We start from the raw sequence: 22361 nt of genomic DNA on the forward strand, positions 1-22361 counted from the left end.
TAAAGCTGTTTGGAGTTTATTTATATCAAATATATTTAAAGTATTGAGAGAATAAAAAAGTGGTTTAGTATGAGATTTTGGAGGTGCTCCCGAACAGATTCTGATAGCCTTTTTTTGTAATTTAAAGAGAGAATTAATTTTCGTGTTATCAGAACCTGTCCAGGGGCAGCATCCAGTAAATTTATCTACAGTTGTAGCCCAAGCAACATTGCAGTATGATTAATAGGGTAAAATAAGAGTATTATACAAGGAAAATAAGATGTTTAAACGAAGTATGTACTTCAATTTACTTAAAATTCCAACGTTTCTCAAGATTATTTTAGTTAAATATGTTATGTGAGGTTTCCAATTTAGTTCCGAGTCAATAGTGACTCCAAGAAATTTTAAGTTTTCTGTTCTCTTTATTTGGTTGCCATTGATATATAATTGCTCTGTTAGCTTTTTTTATTAATATTAAAATAAAAAAATAAATAATAATAGTTTTTGAAATATTCAATGATAACTTATTTGCTTTAAACCAAAGAGACACTTTGTTAAGTTCATTATTGATTATAGATACAAGATTATTTTTGTTTTCGTGAGAAATAATAACATTTGTGTCATCTGCAAATAAGATAAAATTAAATAATTTTGAAACATTTGGAAGATCATTAACGTAAATTAAAAAGAGTAGTGGGCCAAGGATTGACCCTTGTGGTACCCCACAGGTAACATGCAAGAGTTGAGAATTGGTTGAGTTTATTGATGTATATTGTTGGCGAAATGATAAGTAGTCTTTTAAAAGTAGTAGTGGAAGACCTCTGACACCATAATTCGATAATTTAGAAATAATAATGTTATGATTTATGGTGTCAAATGCTTTTGACAAATCTAAAAAAATACCGATAGTATGGTGCTTGTTTGCAAGTGATTTAGTTATTTTTTCATATAAGTGGAGAAGTGCGAGATCTGTGGAATGTGATTTTCGAAAGCCATATTGATTGTTGTATATAATATTATGTTTTGTGAAAAAAGAAATTAGACGAGCATATATTAGCTTTTCAAATATTTTTGAAAAACATGGAAGTAAAGCAATCGGTCTATAATTTGAAAATTTATGGGGGTCATCTTTTTTAAAAATAGGCACAATTTTGGCAACTTTTAGCGCATTAGGAAATTTCCCACATTTAAATGAAAGGTTAAAGATGTGACATAAAGTTTTAGAAATAAACGGAGAAATTTGTTTAATAACGTTGGAATGTATTTCATCTACACCAGGACTTTTATTATTTTTGAGCTCTTCGGTTGCATTAATTATGTCTCTTTCAGTGATTGGTGAAAGGAACATGGAGTGATTGTTGGGTTGGTTTAAAAATGTTGAAAAGTTTGAATGAGATGAGTTAATTGATTGTGAAAGTGTATATCAACAAAATATTTATTAAATTTATTAGCAATTTGAATTTCGTCATCAATTTTTATGTTGTTTTCTAAAAAATATGTTGGAAGTTTACTTTTTATATTTCTGCCAAGAGCTGAATTTATAGTTTGCCATGTTTTCTTAATATCATTTTTATGTGTGTCAAATTGCTTTTTGTAATGTATACTACGTGATATTCTTATTAGATTAGTTAATTTGTTTCTATAATCAGTATATTTAGTTTTATCAGTGGCTTTGCCAGATTGTATATATCTTTTATATAGTTTTATTTCGTTTGTTTATGGAGTTGATAATGCCATTTGTTATCCATGGTTTGTTTTGCTTGCGAAAATTTTTTTTTTTTTTTACATATTCTAATGTGTTTATCATAAATGTTCATAAATTTAGTGTGAAAAGAATTATAAGCTTTATCCAGGTCATCTGTAATCGAAATTATTTCTGACCAGTCAGTATTTAGTAATTCAATGCCTAGTGATGAAGTGGTAGTGTCATTGATTACTCTTTTAAATATATATTTTTGGTCATTCATTTTATTAGACGGTTTGGATGTATGAGAAATAAAAAATATAGGTAAATGGTCAGTAATGTCACAATACAGTAATCCTGAAAAAATATCTTCATGAAAATTGTTAGAGTAGATATGGTCAATTAACGTAGCAGATGTACGGGTGAGACGGGTGGGTCTGTCTATTACGGGAAATAAATTAGCTGAATATATACAATTTAAAAAATCTGATGTTAGTGTATGGGAACTGAATTTAAGCAAATCAATATTAAAATCTCCACAAGCATAAAAACTTTTTTTTTCTGTGTTGATTACTTCAAATAATAGTGATATGTTTTCATTAAAAGTTTTTATGGATTTTTCTGGTGGTCGGTATATTACTGAGAAAATATAATTTTTTGGTTTTAATTCTATTTCAATGCAGATATTTTCAGCTTCATTATTAATTAAAGAACTCAAATCATCTCTCATTCTAAAATTAATATCATCCATAATATAAAGACAGACGCCACCACCTTTCTTATCTACTCTATCACAATAAATTAATGTATAACCAGGAATGTTATATAAAGTATGTACAGTATTTGAACTAAACCAGGTCTCAGTGAAACATAATATATTAAATTTGTGATTAAGAGTTTCAAGATATTCAGTTATTTCAGTAAAGTTTTTTACCAGGCTACGTGAATTAAAATGAATAAAACTAAAATTTTTATTAATATTTTCAATTGAACTATTAAAGTTATCGCTGAGATGATATCTACATGTAGAAGGAATGGATGTATTTACGTCAAAAGGGTTAATACTTAATGAATTTAGATGATCAAAATCAACAAATTGGTTTACGTGAAATTGTTTTATTTCATGTAAAAACTCATCATCATTGAGTATATGATTAAACGGAAGTAGAGAAATATTACATGACGTACAGTACCATTCTGGTTCTATGGAAGAACATTGGGCATGTGCGTACCCATTACATAATGCACATCTGTTTAGATTAATATCGCCACTCAATTGTTGACCCCATTTTGATAGAACCGTCGACCTGACATCAGGTCTTTTCAGAATGCTAGATGTAACTTTCAGAATTCATCCTAATAAATGCCCCGGGCATTGTTCAGAAGGGTTTTTAGGGTAGCGTTTATTTTTTTTTGTGTAATATGATAACATGTATAATCAAATAAATACGGTACTACCTTGTAGATATAAAAAAATTACATAATAATTTTATTCAAGTTCATTGAAGCTACATAGGATTAATTTAATTTATTATTTTTACTATAATAGGATTGCAGATTAAGAAATACAGTATGACCAACTCTCCACGTGGAATATGCCTCATTATAAACAATATGCAGTTTACTAAAGAGAGTCTAAAAGAAAGAAAAGGTTCAGAGGTTGATGAAGGTATATTACTTTCAATTTTAGGAGTCTTTAAATGTAATATTGGAATTTCACTTCACTCTTCCCTGGTGTCATAGCTAGCTACAGTTAGCCCATAGTATTTAATTAAATTACAATCAAAGACTGAACTAGATCACTTTTTAGGACTAACTGGTTTTATATCAACACTTTCTGATTGAGCAGGTGCCTTTAACTTCACTTTTCTTTTTCACATTTATTTTTACTTGATCAATTCTCATGTCATCATCTTTCTTATCTTCCTTGACATCTATTTCTAGATATTACATAATAAACAATATAACACACAAAAGAACAGTAAAATAAATAAAAAGATTCTTAGAATTTAGTCCAGGTATTAGATCCCACAAGGATAAACTCAGGCGTGTTATAATAGCGACTACTGTAATGCCTTCCTGTTCATTTTGATAATAATGTTTAGTTTGTTTTTAGTTTGTACTGAATTAATGGACTGATAACATTTAAATTAATTTAATTCCTCAACAGCAAATCTGAATCATGTTTTCAGCTACTTGGGATTTGTTGTTACGGTGATATGCAATGTAACTGCCGAACAGATGATGAATAATATAATTGATGTTCGTAAAATGGATCATTCCAAGTACGATTGTTTCGTGTGCTGTATATTGTCCCACGGTGACCTTGGAAAAGTTTATGGAACTGACGGAGAACCTTGTAAAATAATAGAAATAACCAGTGCATTTCGTATAGGGCTTTGCAAGACACTCGCAAATAAGCCAAAGTTATTCTTTCTACAAGCCTGCCAAGGCACTAGACGAGCTGAGCAACACGTGCAAAATATGGAAACAGACTATGCTCCACCTACTGCTACAGAGACTATCCCGGATAATGCTGATTTCCTGCTTGGATATGCCACAGCACCTGGCAACGTGTCATACAGGAGCAAGACCTATGGATCGTGGTACATTACAAAGCTGACAGAAAATTTGAAAAAATTCCACCATAGCGATCACATACTAGATATCCTAACACAAGTGAATAATGAAGTAAGCCAGGCTATTGCTAGGGAGTCTAACGGATGTTACAAGCAGGTTCCAGCTCCCCAGTATACACTAAGAAAGAACCTATACTTTCCAAAATTATAAATCAACTCGCTTTCATTTGAAGATTTTCAATTATGTACAGAATTATTTGTCAAAATTATTACATAAGCTAATACAAATAATGTAACTAGAATAACATATATATAACTGTTAAAGATGTATTGTCCCCACCCCCCCCCCCCCCCCCACAAACAAAAAAAACAAGAAAAATGAAGATTAATAAAATTGGACTTTGAATATGTTATTTTGTTGTTTTATATTAACAAAGTTAATTACTTCCAGAGAAAAAACATGAAAAAAATAATGTTATTACTTAATAAATGACAAAATAAATGGTTAATTTCAACCAAAACACATTGGCTGGCAGCCAATTTGTCTTAAATTACAGTTTTTCAGGTAAATAATTTGTTTTCTGGTCCAATATTTGTTCAAAGTGAACAACTATTATGTGACATTAAAATGGCATATTCAACAAAAACATTAGTTTTCAGGGGAACAATACATCTTTAATGAACGTTGTAAAATTTGTTTGGCGCTTTTTCATAATTACCTGTAGTGTTCAAATTCATAATTATTGTTACTACTTTTATCTAAAAAACCCCTAAACAATAAATGCCCGGGGTGTTTATTTGGATAAATACGGTAAGTTACTTCTAGCATTCTGAAAAGAACTGTTGAGTTCGACGTTTCTATCAATGTTTGATCGTCCTCAGGGGTCAACAATATTTTCTAGCATTATTATAAGCAAAAGTACAATTACAAACAGTAAAGGATTTGTTGTAATTCCTATAATAAAACCATTTAAAGCATCATTTAAAGCATAACATTTATATAAGAATAAGTTGTGTAGAGGTATGTTTTTTGTTTGAAACATCAGTAATATTTCTGATCATCTTTTTACCAAATTTTCTGTTAGAATGAATGTAAATATGTGTATTTCCAACAATTTGATACCAAATTTAAGTTTCTACGACCAGTACTTACATAGGTATAAAAATGCCTTGGTATGTGGGTCAAAGGTCAGAAATGGCATTTCCGGTCATTTTTTACTAAAATATCCCATTAGACTGAATATGAATGTATACCTTCTGATCAATTTGAGACCAAAATTACATTGCTGTGACCAGTGGTTGTCGAGATTTAAGGACATAATGGTGTTTGGTATTATAACCTTTCACCCTGACCTTTTGACCTTTTGCCACATTTTAAAAATGTGTAACCAAGCCAATAATGATTGTTTGACCATCCTAAACCAATTTCTGAAGTAAAATTCTCTGTACCTCAAAGTGCATACAAAGTTGATCTAGCTACTAGAGTAATTATGCTATCGGAAGTTCGGCAACATTATTCATGACATCACCTTAAACACATCAGTGCCAATCAAGGACTTACAAAAGTTGGAAAACTCTCGAATAATCTGTTTAAGCAGCAGCTGATTAGACTACTTAAAAAATTAAGTAAAAATATATTTAATTATTTAATGTTGATTGATTATTTGCAGATAATTACTGTATCCTATTTAACTTCAGTCAGTACCAGTGTCATTTAGTAGACTGGGCTGATTATTGTTAATGATATAATGATAATTTGTACTGTACACCATCACCATCACCACTATTTGATATAGTAGTGCATGGTGTTTAGTATGACCCTTCTTTGGTACCCAATAATAGAACACAAGAGTACTAAATCAAACATTCAACAAGCATATTTGACAATGAGCTAATTTATTGAATATAAAGTCGTATACACCACCTATCAACCAATGAAAGATTTCTAGAAAATCTTAAGTTATTTTAGTAGTGTAAATATAAACTGCAATACATTGAAGGTTTGTTACTCTAAGTGAATTTTTTACTACATAAAGAGTTGGAGTAAATACAAATAAATTATTATGTTTATTCTGGGACTATTACTCACTAATTTATAGTTTCAATATAATCATGTGACCAGATATTGTTTGAAAAAGTGTTACGGCTGAGCGATTTCAATATTAGCAGAAGGAATGTGCTAAAAACACTTGTTCTGTAAACGCTATCAAAGCATGGAGTTGTGAAAATGATGTATATAATTTTATAGCTCCATGATCAAACTTTGACAAAAAAATGTGATGTGACCATATATGGACATGATGACATCACGTCATATCACTACCATATTTGGGCACATCACACTTTTTTTGTCAAACTAGTTTTGATAATGTAGACAGAGCTTAAGCTGAGCTTTACATGTTAGCATTATCAAAAGTTACATATAACTTAAGCTACAATATCAGACCAGCGGTGACTCTTCGGGTTCAGACTGTCCATATTCTTCAATATATCAAATAGTATTATTTTATAATGATAATGATATAATTTCATGTGTGTTGTTAAATACTGTAAGTGGCCAGGTTTTACTGGAATTCTGGCCAAGTATCTACCATAAGTTATTTTGACTCTGTGGTTTTTCATTGGAATCAAGTACAATACTGTATTGTATTCTTCCAGATACACTTTATTATTCCAAAAGATTTAATGCACAAAAGGTGGCCGTGAACAAGTCCCTCATCAATTGAAGACATAACAAAATGCATACCATTTCTAAAGCTCTGGACCACACTATCAAACTAGTTTAAAAAAAAAAGTTTGATGCATCCAATTGTGGTAGTGATATGACATCATGTCTATATATGGGCACATCACATTTTTTTGTCACAAATTTGATAGTGTAGACCAAGCTTTAGATATAACAGAAAACTGAAGCTTCCAGTACAGTTTTAATGATACATGTCAACTAACTATAACCATTACCTGATAACCGAGTATAACGTACATTCACATGCACTAAGTTAATATAAGAAACATTTACTGTGACTATACCTACTATTGAAAAAATCATGAAAATGTTGATGGCCTTTAAAGCAGATATCACAAAAGCAATAATGGTTTCAAAAACTAAAACTATCAATCTATTATAATAATAATTTAGTCCGTGTAATTCCTTTCAGTACATTCATATTATATTATTAGATTTTTTTTTTTCTTTCTTTTGCTATGGATATAATATTATGTCACCATGATATTCCGAAATAACAAAATCCATATCTAAAATCAAAATTTTTTATATTTTATTAGTTTTAATGTACTTTCTGTTGTATTTTCTGTTTCAAAATGAAAATAGATTTCTATATTATTTTCTAATAAATTAAAACTCAGATATTAGTTTTTTTTCTGGTTAGAAATGTTTTAATATTAATCGTTAATAGTACAATGTTTTTATGTCACAAAAGTTACATCTGTTTCTATGATTTAAATCAATACACCCATAAAATATTCAAATACAAAATACACCTGTATGACATTTAATTGAAATTAGCTAATAGAATTATAAGTAAGTAAAATAAAACCCAGACAACAAATGAAAAGTCACTAATAAGCATTGAATATCACATGACTTTTGTGCCGAATGTTCACTTTCTTCGCTTCTCCTGCAATGAAAAAAAAACAAATAGTTTTTAAGTAAAAATAAAAATCATTAATTCTTTTATTCGTTTTGTTTATTCTCCACTCTTCAAATGAATTTAAACAGTAAGTATACAGTGTATATGGGTGGATGGAGGTCATTGAACTTAAGTCGTGACCCCTATTTCAGTATAATAATAATAACATGCTATGTTAGACTGAAATATATGAATAAAATATTCACATTAACTAATTAAATTGGTATTGATCAGCAAACAGAGATAGTAATATTGAGCTGCAAAGGAATGGTATTATATTACTGCTGCCTAAAAAATCAGCCACACAGTTTTTGTTTGATTATTTAGAGGTTTAGGTTCAGTTTATTAGGCTATCGCTCTCTGTAGAGCGATAGCCTATTGTTATTGTCACAAATTTCATTTTTTCGGCTCAATTTTTGTGTCACGCAGATCTCAAAAACGGCGGTAGCAGTTATGTTGTAACTTGGCCAGCAGATGCACGTATATATGTAGTTGTGCAACAAACTTTGGTTTAATGAAAATATGGTCGCGTAGCGTAACTACGCGCGATTTTCTGAAATTCTTAGATTGACTATAACTTGAAAACCAATAGCTATTTTTAAATACCACTTGACACACGTATGCTTCATGTCAAGGGTCATATTCCTGTATCATCAGCAAAATTTTGAACATTGGTCAAATCGCGCATACGCGCGCTTTGAAAGTTTAAAATGCTCAAAATCAATTTCTAATCAACTTTCTACACGTTTCAGGACATTTTAAGAATTTCACATTTTTCAAAAAAATTTGCGTTGCGCGCGCGCTATTGCGCACTTCGTTCGTACGCAGCCTAGAAAGCCCGTTTTTGCGCTTGATTATTGTTTTTCATAGTTTTATGATATATTTCTTTCATATTTGATGAATTATGAATGCAAAATAATGACACACGTGCACGTCAAACTTTAAAAATCGTGCGCTTGAAAATTGGTAATTTTATGCAAATTTGTGTAAAAATATGCCTATTTTGAATCGATTATAGCTCTCCGGGATGTCTGGTGACCCCCAATTTTTTAAACCTAATATGTAAGCATATATATTGTAGATATGAATTCATGCAAAATTTTTACCTCTGGGCTGTTGTGACGTCATCGTATGGCCACACAAATGTAAAATATAGGGATTTTGTCTCTTTCGACACAGTTCGTCACATTCAATAGAGCGCATACCGCGTAAACGTTATCAATTTACTTCCAATTTTCAATATTTTATTACTAAAATAATTCCTTTTTAGACTTATGAACTTTTTTTTTAATTTGAAAAGGTCATCATTTTCAAATAATTGAATAAACGTGAGTGGTGTAAAATAAAAAATAACCGTCAACTAAACCGTTTACAATGCTAATACCGTCAACTGTTGACACTTATTAAACGATTTTGATGTATTCCAGCTGTTCTTTACAATCGTTGTAGTGCAGCCTATTGTAGACTAAGCATAATAAATAACATGTGCGTGTTACGATGCGTTGGGCGATAGCCTAACTCGTCAACGTGACGAGTTCAAATCTAGTTTAGGTTGAATATGCAGCTAGATATATTTGACTCTTTGTGTGGCCGATTCCGTTGCCAGCTGTAAACAATAAAGTAAGGGATTACCATACCAAGAAATAAATGTTACTTACACTTTTGTCGGACAGAATAACAAGAAGGTGACGGAAAATGTTAATGAAATCAAGAAACAAATCAACCGAGTGCCTAAAAGAAAAAATACAATTTATAAAAAAATCATACAATTTTACTATAAAAAAAACCTCTTAAAACTAATGTTTTCACTATAAAAATACAAAATAAACGGGTAAACTTCAACCGTTCAATTGGCTGGCAGCCATTTTTTTGCTTTAAATTTCATTTTTTCAGGTAAATAATTTTTTTTTATCCTAACTAATATGTCACATACCACACATAGTCATTGTCTCCGTTGCGTTTCTTTTCAATGATCAACTGAGTGTCAAAAAGAACAAATCCACAGAACATCAACAGTCCAACGTACATCTCAATCTTCAAAAGAAAACAAATCACAAAAATAATGCCAAACCTCTGTCCACATTATCAAACTAGTTTTACAAAAGAAGTGTGATGTGCTCAAATATGATAGTGATATGATGTCATCATGTCCATATATGGGAACATCACATTTTTTGTCAAATAAACTGTGATAGTGCAGACAGAGCTTAACAACAATAATTTGTGGTGGTATATTATTACAGTGTATAACTATAACCATAACAATGGCCTTATCCAATTAAATTAAATGGAGTACTATATATCTCTCAAAAATCACATCCTGACCACCCCTACAAACAAGTGGTACAGTCTGCCAACCCATTTTTTCTTGAGATGTGAATTAACTAATTGTTTATAATCATTTTTTCACTATTTTTTCTTTCCAATACTGAATGTAACTAATATAAATTGTTAAATAATAATAAATAATTGTAAATTACCCTGAAGATGACGGCCGAGCGAAGGAACAAGTTAACGAGGCTTACTACAAGTAGCATAGACAGCATGGACATCAGGCTTCCTGTAGTCAAATTGAAAGAACAAAAGATTAACTTTTTTTTAATTTTTTAAAATACACCAATCATAAGCAATAGTTAAGGTCAAAGGTTACCTCCAAGAAACAACCAGTAACGTTGCTGTGTGTAAAGTGCACAAAGGCTAAGGCTTCCAAAAATGACGACACTGCCCATGAGTGCGGTGACCACGATACTTGGATCGATGCTGATGACCACATCCAGAAGAGGTCCGAGGGACATTCCTGCAAGAAAACAAATGATATTAGAGCAACACTTCTTGGTCTTAAGCTCTGCCTACGCTACCAAACTAGTTTGACAAAAAAAGTGTGATGTGCCAAAATATGGTAGTGATATTACATCATCATGTCCATATATGGGCACCTCAAATTTAGTTGTCACATAAAGTTTGATAGTGTAGACAGAGCTTTAAATATTTGGTAGTTTGACAAAAGCTAGCAGTATGCCTGTATATTTGACATGTACTGTACACTACATACTTTACACCTTCAAAATCGCATGGACTCAATGTAGTAGATATGGGGTTAAAAAAGGCATACTCTACTGCCTAAACTTACCCATTGCATATAAACTAAACTGTACAGAAGAACCCCTTCTCTTGTTACCCCCTATTAAGGGGACATCACTATTAAGGGACATCACTATTAAGGGACATCACTATTAAGGGACATCACTATTAAGGGACATCACTATTAAGGGACATCCCTATTAAGGGGACCCCATATAAGTGGACACCCCCAGCCCACGAATTTCACGTCGGCAATCGGCAATTGCCGACCTTATTGCCGACCTTAAATTGTCAGAGGACGGCAAGAGATTGCCGACCTAGAAACTAGGCTAGATCCCTCCTTTCAAGCCTCCTAGCAACAACATGGTACTTTAAGGGATCGTATCATTGAAATTTTAACAGGCATATTCACCACCATGTTGTGTTTAGTTAACAAACCATGGAATTAAGATGATCCCTGAATTCACTCAACCATTACATCATTTTGTGTGTGAGCTGCATGCTTTCTCCTATCAACCAAGCTGGCTGGGCACAGCGCTGTGCGCGACAGACCTGTGTAGGGGAATACCCTATTATGCCAAGCAAGCAACTATGCTCTGTACGGCTAGCTCCAGAACCATGATGTTCAGCAATTAATTATCAAATAGAATTTATCTTGTAGATTTTAGTGTTAGGTTTTTATATTTTAGTTAATTTTGCTAGTTCTTTTTGCATAACATATAGCTAGGGAGGCTAGGCCTAGCTAGGCCTTTAGGTTAGCAAGAGGTTTAGGCCTTGGGGTGAATTTTCTATTTTTAGAACTGCCGAGACTGCCGACCTTGGCGAATTTAAGGTCGGCAATTTTTTGCCGACCTTCTTTTTTCTGAATTTCGTGGGCTGCACCCCATATCGGACACCCCTATTAGGGACTCCTCAATAAGGAGACATCCCTATTAAGAAAGAGACACCCCTATTAAGAAAGAGACACCCCCTATTAAGAGGACACCCCTAATAAGAGGACACCCCTATTAAGGAACACCCCAATAAGGGACACCTTAATAAGGAGACATCCCTATTAAAAGAACAGTCCTATTAAGGGGACAGACCTATTAAGGGGACAGACCTATTAAGGGAACAACTCTATGAAGGGGACAACCCCATTAAGGGAACATACCTATTAAGAGAACATCCCTATTAAAGGGACACCTCTAGTATAGCCTGCTGTTTGTAAACAAGTTGGATGAACTCACCAGAGAGCAAGGCAAAACCAGACAACTGACCAATACGTTTGCCCTCGTTTTCTTTAGGGGTCATCGCCAGCCATATCAACAGTCCTATTGACCCGATTGACGTCAACATGCCACCCTGCAATGAAAAGGTCAATAAAAACTAATTAAGGTCAACGGTTTAAATCTATTCAGGATTTTGAAATAGAAGAAACCCTGTAATATTGGACACAGTTAAAATGCATTTATGAATATAAACACTGCTGCATGAGGTCTATTGTACACATTTCAATCACTATTTATTAATTCTTTTTTTTAATATACTGTTTTATGTCTGATTTAAAATATCATGTAATTCAGCCTTTGGCTGCGATTTTGATAATAAATAAAATGAAATGTTTATCCATTGTCCTGAATTAAATCACAACTATAGAGTTTGTAGTAGGCCTACTGTACCTTCCATATTCCAGTGAAGAGGTGGACATATGCCCCTGCAGCTGCAGCAAACATAGCAATAGCAAGGCATGTATACACCTTCCTCAGATGTGCTTGTGTGGATTTCTCACTGAAATAATAACAATTATTTTTAACTAAACAGAAAATATATTTTTAGCATTTAAGGGGCAAGAATATTTAATTGGATGTTAACCTCTGTCTACACTACCAAACTAGTTTGACAACAAGTGTGATGTGTCCATGGACACAATGATGTCATACTGTATCAATACCACATTTGAGCATATCACTACCATGTTTGAGCATATCACTACCATATTTGGGCATATCACTACCATATTTGAGCATATCACTACCACATTTGGGCATATCACTACCATATTTGAGCATATCACTACCATATTTGGGCATATCACTACCATATTTGGGCATATCACTACCATATTTGGGCACATCACTACCATATTTGGGCACATCACTACCATATTTGAGCACATCACTACCATATTTGAGCACATCACTACCATATTTGAGCACATCACTACCATATTTGAGCACATCACTACCATATTTGGGCATACAGGTATCACACTGAACATGAGAGTACTACTAATTTAATGTATTCACATTGTAAAGAATTTATATTTTTTTGGTTTTGAAACAGGTGCATAATTTGTACATTATGTTGCAAAATCGTATTTTTATGGATTTATTATACAAAGTAATGTTCATTTATTATCGACAAAATACAAGTAAGACTAAACCAAATTGAGAAACATTAAAACCAGTGTAGAGTGAAATTTCTCTCTTCCCAGATTAAAGGAATCTTTGAATCCATTCAATTATTTTAGATCTATTTATTATTATATTAATGATAAATGAATAAATGACCTAAAGCTCTGTCGACACTATCAACATTTTTTGAAAAAAAAAAATGATGTGCTCAAATATGGTAGTGATATACCCAAATATGGTAGTGCTATGACATCATTATGTCTATATATAGGCACATCACATTTTTTTGTTATATTATATTAAGTTTGATAGTGTAGACAGAGCTTTACCACAACTTTGAAAATGAACATTTATTTAAATACATGTTTGATAGTGTAGACAGAGCTTTACTAATACAAATTATTCATAAATGATGAAAGTAGAACTGTGTAACACTAGAAGAAGTGACAACTAAGTTCATATGACAAATGATTAAAAGACACCATCACTATCAGTTAGGCACCCTTCATGTAAAAACAACTACATCAGCATCAGCAGACCACCGCAGGTGACATTGATTTTGCATTGATAACAGAAGCTAAGAAGCTACTTAGGCAAAGTTAGCACTGGAAATAGGACCAGGTTATCATCAGTTGGTGCTGTGTTTAGATTGCTCAGTCTACTGTACCATTTATTATTACTGGATTTTTGGATTTTAAAATTATATAGTAGTAGGGAAATCCCCTGAAAAATTCTACATGACAGCTGAGGATGAAAATGAGGTAATTATTAAAGTAAAGTTTTGATTATGATTGAACATTTTTATCAAATAATTTTTTTCAACAAATATAAGTACCTGTATATTGTTTTATTTTTAGTTGCTGTTAATATAGTAAGATACCAAATTATTTAGTAAACAAATTATTTATAATTGTATTTCATTTTTTTTTAAATTCTTGATGTAATTAAAAGCCAAAACATTTTATTGGAATGCTTAGGGTAGGTCTGACACAACTTGCTTAAAAAATTGATTCTATTAATTCTCAATTATAAATAGTTAATATATATTATTTGTTTTTTTTTCATTTCATTTCTTTATTTCTTTATTCGTATTCATAAAATAACACAACATAAAAAAATACAAAGAATGAATTCAGGGTAACACAAAAAAGTAACCAAAGGTCAAACTTATTTCCATTGTGGCCCTTAAGGATAAAAACACCATAAGAATAAACATTTACAATAAACAATAACACATGTAGTAACAATATAAATATAAATTATAATCTTTCAAGCATAACCTCTTTGAGATGTTTCCTGATATTTCTTTTGAATTGATTGATGGTTTCTGAACACTGTATCAATTTTGGCAGGTGATTCCATGACGTTATTGCCGTGTTAACAAAGGTTGTTTGGGAGTGGTTACCTATATATGGTCTATAAATTGATTGAGTTGCAAATCTAGTATTGTACTGGTGAATTACATTTGCTCTACTAATACCATCATTCATAAACGTAGGGCTTAATCCATTAATAATACGATACATGTGACAAAGTTTTATCTGTTTAACTCTTAAGTCTACTGGGAGCCAATTCAGTTTGTTTAATTCATTAGCCCCAATGTGATCCCTTGGTTCAAGACCAAGAATACATCTGACCGTCTTATTTTGTGCAGTTTGCAATTTAACTTTTAATGTTTTTTTTAATCCAGAGTACCACACGCTACAAGCATAATCATAAAGGCATAACACCAAACTATTTGCTAGTAACTTAAGATCTCTGAAAGTTAAGTACTTTCAATTTCTATATAAAAATTTTACCCTTGAGTTTACTTTCTTTATAACTGATTTACCTATATAATCTCCAGTTAGATTGTTATCGAGTTCAAGTCCTAGATAACTTACTGTAGGTTTGTTTGTGATTATATAATCATTGCATGTAACTTTCAATTCTTGTTGATTTCTGAGTTTACGTTTAGATCCAAATAGAATTGAATACGTTTTGCCTAGATGCAATGACAATCTATTATCTAATAACCAAGAATTAATAGATTTTAATTCTTTTGACAATACATTTTGTATATTGTACAAAAAGTTTGGCTTTTGTAATCAATTTTAGTGTAGTAAGTTGACATTTTTTTAAATATTTTTATTATTATTTGTTAATTATTATGAAGACATTTTCTAATTTCAAGTAATGTTGTCTACACTATCAAACTTTAAGTGAAAAAAAAATGTGATGTGCCCATATATGGACATGATGATGTCATATCAATACCATGTTTGGGCACATCACACTTACTAGTTTGACAGTGAGACAGAGCTTTAAAAATACTGACACCGCAAAAAGATTTGGTAATGAACAGTAGCATTATATTGTAGGGATAAATGATTCCAACTCCTATATAGGTCCTTTAAATATAATTTAATTTCTAACATAACAACATCTCCCCCAATGGGTCAATTTGTGATAAGTGATGTGTTCCAGATACAAGCCAGTTTAAAGAGCACTCCACAGGACTCATTAATTAAATAGCAGGTGTATTTATATAAGTACTAGTATTTCCTAGTGAAATGTCATCGGTGAAATTACTTTTTTTTAGGTATCCACTCATAAATTTATATAGAAATTAATTTTGTCACGTAAAAAAATTCTCAGTCTCTCTTTTGGAAAATCCATATTGCTGCCTCATTTTTTCCCAAAATGTCAAATTACAGTCAAATTATAGTAAAAATATAAAAATTTGTCTACATATTTCTTTTGAGAATTTTTTCATGAATTTCGGTCATTTACCCACTAGACAATTCAGATTTACTGTAAAGATTATTTTTAATAAATATAGTATACCACTATGAATGAATGAAAATATTATGCTGGACTACTGACACACATAATTTAAAGCTGTCTACACTATCAAACTTAATGTGATGTGCCTATTGGACATGATGATGTCATATCACTACCATATTTGGGCACATCACTACCATATTTCGGCACATCACACTTTTTTGTCAGAATTAGTTTGATAGTGAAGACAGCGCTTAAAAGAGTTAAACAAGGTTGGTCTGGACTGTCTTTTTTTAATTAATGGGTCACTTGGGCCAGGCAAACATATGTACTGTATTTTGGTTAGATTTTCTGTGGGTTACACATTAAGACATCAGCCTGTAGGTAGTATGCCTATGCCTTAAAACACTGCAAATAATAATAATAATAATGTTTAATTTATATAGTTCAGAATTCAGGGCGCCTCTAAAAGCACTGACCAATCAACAGAAAAAATGTAAAAAGCACAAAATGAATTCATGTTGAAAGTGCAATTAAAAAGGTGGGATTTCAGGATTTATACACTGACATAACTTCAGGAAAATTTTAAACCACAATTTTTTCGGATTTCAGTAAGCCTACAACATTCAATGCAAGTAGACAAATTGTCCAAACTGGTTTCTTTTTCTTGATGATGAGGAAGTCAAAACAAAACATTCATTATTCTTATCTCGTATCTTGGATAATAACTTGAACAAAATTTGGGACTTTTTTTATTACTTAAAATTTATGTAATATTAATTTATCTAATTTTAGCATTATTTCAAAGTGGTTGGTTTCTCTCTGCAGTCTTATGCTTTTTTTGGGGGGTTTTTTGTTTGTTTTTTTTTTAGGCATAAGCGAATTCATTCACTATCCTTCTCAAAGATGGCAATCCTGTTCACAATACAAACATATATATTAGCATTTGAAATATAAAAGAACATTGTATTGGCGATTGCCTAGAATGATCTATTTTAAAAATTACACTTACATTTGAGAAAAATCTGTGAGAGCCTTCAAGCTCAATTTAGGTGTTCTAAACAGTGAATCCATTTTTATAAAAATTCAAATTCCAACCTGTGAAAAAAATGATAGGAGCAAACGTCACTTGATGCGTTTGTATGTGTACGTACAAAATTGAATATTATAATATCAATGAATATTTATGTTTACAACGAAAGTTTTCAATTGAATAGGCCTACTACGACAAGTGACTTTACACATGGCAGGAGTGCCTCTTGCCTTTTAGGTGGCCCGGCTGCCAGACCTAGCCTATAGCCTAGCCTGCCCCTAGAGTAGTGCACTGAAACTGAGCAGGGTCCAGGCGGGGAGGTAATATATAGGCAGCTAGGCCTAGCCTAGAGTAGATAGTATTAGTAGGGGCCTAAATAAAATTGTTATAATACCTCCCTGCTGGACTGAGTTTACTTACGCTCTAACTACACTTTTTTTTATTGTAACGCGAAAACAAATATACCTATATTATGAGAAGTATTCAGAGCAGCCTATATAATATTTATAAATAGTAAGTTAAGTAGTAAAACATACGTGTTTTTAAAGAAATTTTCTTTTCTTTACTCGAAAATTCCCAATCCAAACATAAACGTCGTACCTATTCCATTACGTCATCACAAGTTGAGAGGTCAAGAAAGAACTTAATTTTGATTATACGTTATAAATTATAAATGATGGTGGGTTTCTTTCAGCTTTTGTTTTTGAACCCTTAAATCACACTTTATAACTACTTTATTTAGTGATAATTTAAATAGTAGCTGTAGATCCTAATCTAGGCTAGACTATTAAACTTACTAGGCCTACCACCAGTACAATACTAACTGTAAAATGGTGATGAAGAATAATAGATAGAGGGCGAAAAACATATTATTTTGATTATCAATACTGTAACTTTGCTCGCGCACAAAAATTCCAGTAAACATCATTTTGTCATTAAATCAGTTTGGTTATTCTGTTTTAAATATTTAATATTTTATTAATTTTTTTTAAAATTCAATTAAAGCAAGAAAAAAGGTTAAATAGGCTATTTGAAGCTTTAAATGAATTTAATATATTATTTAGCCTTCTGATAAATGCTGCCAGGTGACGTTGGCTAGGTTTGTAACATGACAGTGCATCGTTGTTTAATTTTACCCAACATTTATGTAATATATTTTATAAATCCAAAGGCAAATTACTGAAAAAATGACAATGCTGTGGGTATCAGTGGCTGGATCTCAATGGAGATACAAAAAAAAGCGAAAAGCTAAATCGAAACGATAAAGTAAAACAGCCAGAAAAGTTCATCAGTGCAAGTGAAGGAATTTGGATAATATATTTTATAGTTACATCCAAAAGCATGTTTCATCAACTAAATCACCAAATATAATACCATAGGGGTTATCCTATGTAGTTATAAGTACATTAGTGATGTTGTCTGCTGCATACATTATACATTGGTATTAAAATAAATATCATGACAGCAATAACCATGAATAATTCGTGAAGTGTTTTAATGTAAATTTCTTTAATAGCGAAGACCAATTATGTGTTTTCGATGTGAGTTCTGTTTGGACAACAGTTTGAGACAGCTTGTCAAACGACAGGGGCACCGAAATGTTGGGATAAAATCTATTTACAATTTGTTTTCGTAAAATAAAAAATATTTTATGATTCTACAAAAGGCATACCAATGCTCGGTAACAAGGTGATCGTGTACGCCGGGTTTCGTCTACAAAACAGATTGCGTTTTTTCAGCATTTCAGCTAAATTCTTACATTTCAAGTTATAAGTACTGTTTTATTGTTAAAAGAACACTATGTTTTGTCAATATGGTTTTATTATTTGTATCGTGACAATAATAAGTTCCAACATCTTAAGTATGATATGACTAAAAATAATATTCGGTTGTGAATCGATTGTAATCGAAGCAGCCAAACCTAATTGAGATGAAATCTTGTCAACTGTGATACATTAACGTTTAAAAATAGAATAGAAAACACGCCTGCCGTTTAACGAGGACATCGTGCATTACGGAATGTGTACAACATTCATGTGGATTATGAAAAGTAGGCCTAGGCCTACACATGTTAGCCGGCTAGGCTTGGCAACAATTTAATGTGAATCGATTTAATAAACAAAATATGATCATAAATTACTCACTTATTGAAATTATAGAATCAAGAAAGCAGATTGTTGAATAGAGGATAGGCCTACGGTCTACTTGGTTGTCTGGGCAGGGCCGTCGCTAGCATGAGGCAAACGAGGCCGCGGTTAGCTCGTCTGAAATTTTCAATTTTCACCCCACCTCAATTCCCCCGCACAGATCGTCTCAATTTTCACCCCACCTCAATTCCCCCGCACAGATCGTCATATTCTATATTGTCGCGTCTGTTTTAACCTCTCGCTACGGCCTTGCTGGGGGTGGAAAAGATAGGCTATTTTACAACAAAATGGTTCCGCTAAAAGTAAAAGTTTAGTCGGTTACGACTCAGGGACCGACACAAAGTATGATTCTTTTACTGTCCGAATCTATAATCAATTCTGAGACCTACATCATTAAAATATAGTTGTGACGAGACGAAACAGTACATGGGCTAGTTTCATTTAATGTGAAACATAATTATGTTTTTATACATCGTCAATACTTTCAATTACTCAGTATTTGATTGGCGTTTGGGTGAAGACGATTTGATCGATGATAATCATTAGTGAAACTCTTTAAATGCAACTTGATGTGAGTCTGTTATAAGTTTCTATCACAGCTTCTTTATTGATTTGGGGTCTCCAACTGTAATAATGTCTGGGAATACAGGATTTTACACTCAATAGATTTTGCTATGAGGTTATGCCAAACGATAGTGGATGCGCGCTATATTGCTGGTGTGGTGGAACGAGTGAAGCATATAACATTAAAATCTTGATCGAAGCTATCAACCAACGACCTTCTGCTCAAGCAGGCGGTGTTACGTACATTCGTTGATATAAGTATGTATATTATTTTGTCATACCGTGTGTAACATGCATTTCTTGAATACAGTGTGAAAACATATATTACTTCGAGTAGAATCTTATTCATACGAAGTACAACTTACACAGCATTTAAAATCAGTACGGTATATACTAGACGTAGTCATTCTCAACTTTGGAAACTTTGGTCGACCGATCCGGTGGATATTTTATACTTTGGTTCAGTGTGTGGATTTAGGCGGGAAAGCAGAATGCACCAGGGTGTGTCGTCTGGTGGAGGTGGAGACCAATACGCCAAACCGGACAAGAAAAAAAGAGCAAAACACAGCATCAGTTTAAGTCAAAACTATAAACCGCGAGAGGGGGTGATTCAGATTGAATTGAATGAGGTAAAAACATTTATTTATAGTTTCATAAAACTTGGTATTTAATTAAATGTCAAATCGTAGTATTGCATTCTTAAAGAGTTCCTTTCTATTGTATTTGTGTTGAAAATTTAGATTTAAATTTGTTGTTAGGACTTTTTAAATAAGTTAAATCCATATCACTCCCATCCACTGGGGACTATTGTTTTGAATTGAAATATTTTATTTGGGCATGGAGGTAAAATACCTCCATGATTTGGGCGACCTCTTCAGAGGGCCCTGTTATGATCAGTGGCTGTGATGTAGTCTACTACTACTAGTACACCGGGGTAACCTCTACTCGTCTCAAAATATGTACTTATAGGTTCTTTAAAGTGCACATAAGATGTGTACACTGGACCTATGTTTGCATAAAATGAAATCTTTTTGTCTTTAAATTTGGCGATTTTAAATTCCGGGCCATTTTTACCCTTTAAAATCGTTAAATAACAAAACACATGTACCAAAAATACCAAATCACATGTCATTACCGAAGAAGCCTTACCTTTTTAAATATGTTATCGTTATTTGTTCATCGTTATGATGGTTTGACGCCATATTACAAATGTTCCCGTCTGAATGTCTTCAATAAATATTAAAATTGTCAAAAATAATATGCCATTTGTAATCATCCGTCATCAACGTTAATATAGTGTGTTTAGCTTTTGTATATCTCTTACGTACAGCTGTAAACATGTTCTCTTTTGGAGACGAAATATCTGGACTAAATGTAATATATACGTTTGACTGTACTTAAAGATATTTTGCTCTGTATTAGTTCGTTTAAATGGTTCCCAATAAACTTGACGTGTTTTCGTGTTTAAAGCTCTGTCTAACTTTATGTGACAAAAAAGTGATGTGTCCTTATATGGACATGATGATGTCATATCACTACCATATTTGGGCATATCAGTACCATATTTGGGTACATCGCCCTTTTTGTCAAACTAGTTTGATAGTGTAGACAAAGCTGAGAGAGCGTGCCCAGTAAACGCTCATACAGTGTACTTTCTCGGCCCGTCATAAACTTTCAGACTTGAACATTCATCTAAAAAAAATGGGGTCGGATGCTGATCCATTCATTCATTCATCAGTGAAAAATTACTTCCATTTATTGTCATTTGCATATAAAATATTCATAGAAATTATGTTTGCTCTGAGATACAATCATAGATAAATGAAAACTAACAAAAACAATTACAAAGTGTCACATCACTTGTGTACGATATACTGACAAGCATTCAGTGGCCAAAACTTCTGATTTAAAAGACGCTCTTTACAAATGATATGCATAGAAATCATTTAGGCCTAGTTGTCCTGAATGTTGTTAGAAATATGTTTTGATTGATTAATGAATTTGAATTCATTCAATCTTTTATTTCGGAATCTCTGATCCATATAAAGTAAAATATATCGTATAAATTAATTTAAAAAAATTTAATCTCAATCGGCATTTCTACACTTGGTTAATATCAAACCCAGGGTCACTCATATGTTTTAACATTACAACCAATGCTTTATTGAGTGAAATCTCATAAAAGTCTTCTACTATTTATGTAAGAGATATCATTTATAGGATCTTACGTAAATATTTGTCGTACATAATTATATCTAACTCTTCTCGGTGAAATTGCCAGAAGCAATAATATTATATTTTCTGTTGTTGCATGTAACCATAACAACATATTCTGAACTCATATTTTACGGACATTTGTTCTGAAAAATATTTTTTAAAACCAGTATAACTGTTCATTTCATCAAAATGGGACTTAAATTATTGTTTCGATTTAGAATTGTCCTCTATCGTTTTACTATTTAGATAAAATGATGATGTGTTA

At 32.1% G+C, this 22361-nt stretch overlaps 1 protein-coding gene across 3 annotated transcripts; it reads right to left on the reverse strand.

The window, feature by feature from the left end:
• Nucleotides 1–6121: 6121 nt before the first annotated feature.
• LOC140040980 (probable Bax inhibitor 1) lies at nucleotides 6122–19362 on the reverse strand. Of its 3 annotated transcripts, none has more exons than XM_072087295.1 (9): nucleotides 19313–19362; nucleotides 17148–17233; nucleotides 12635–12743; nucleotides 12203–12317; nucleotides 10543–10689; nucleotides 10373–10452; nucleotides 9826–9926; nucleotides 9551–9623; nucleotides 6122–7880 (listed from the first exon to the last, which is right to left on the reverse strand). In XM_072087295.1, exons 2-9 carry the CDS (start codon nucleotides 17207–17209, stop codon nucleotides 7863–7865), a joined length of 705 nt encoding a protein of 234 aa, XP_071943396.1. In that variant the 5' UTR covers nucleotides 17210–17233; nucleotides 19313–19362; the 3' UTR covers nucleotides 6122–7862. The 3 variants fall into 3 exon arrangements, with proteins under 3 accessions (XP_071943396.1, XP_071943395.1, XP_071943397.1); XM_072087294.1 differs by lacking the exon at nucleotides 19313–19362 and adding an exon at nucleotides 17705–17801; XM_072087296.1 differs by lacking the exon at nucleotides 19313–19362 and adding an exon at nucleotides 17634–17697.
• Nucleotides 19363–22361: the final 2999 nt, after the last annotated feature.

The sequence above is a fragment of the Antedon mediterranea genome, chromosome 2 (assembly GCF_964355755.1).
Source record: "Antedon mediterranea chromosome 2, ecAntMedi1.1, whole genome shotgun sequence".
Lineage (NCBI taxonomy): Eukaryota > Metazoa > Echinodermata > Crinoidea > Comatulida > Antedonidae > Antedon > Antedon mediterranea.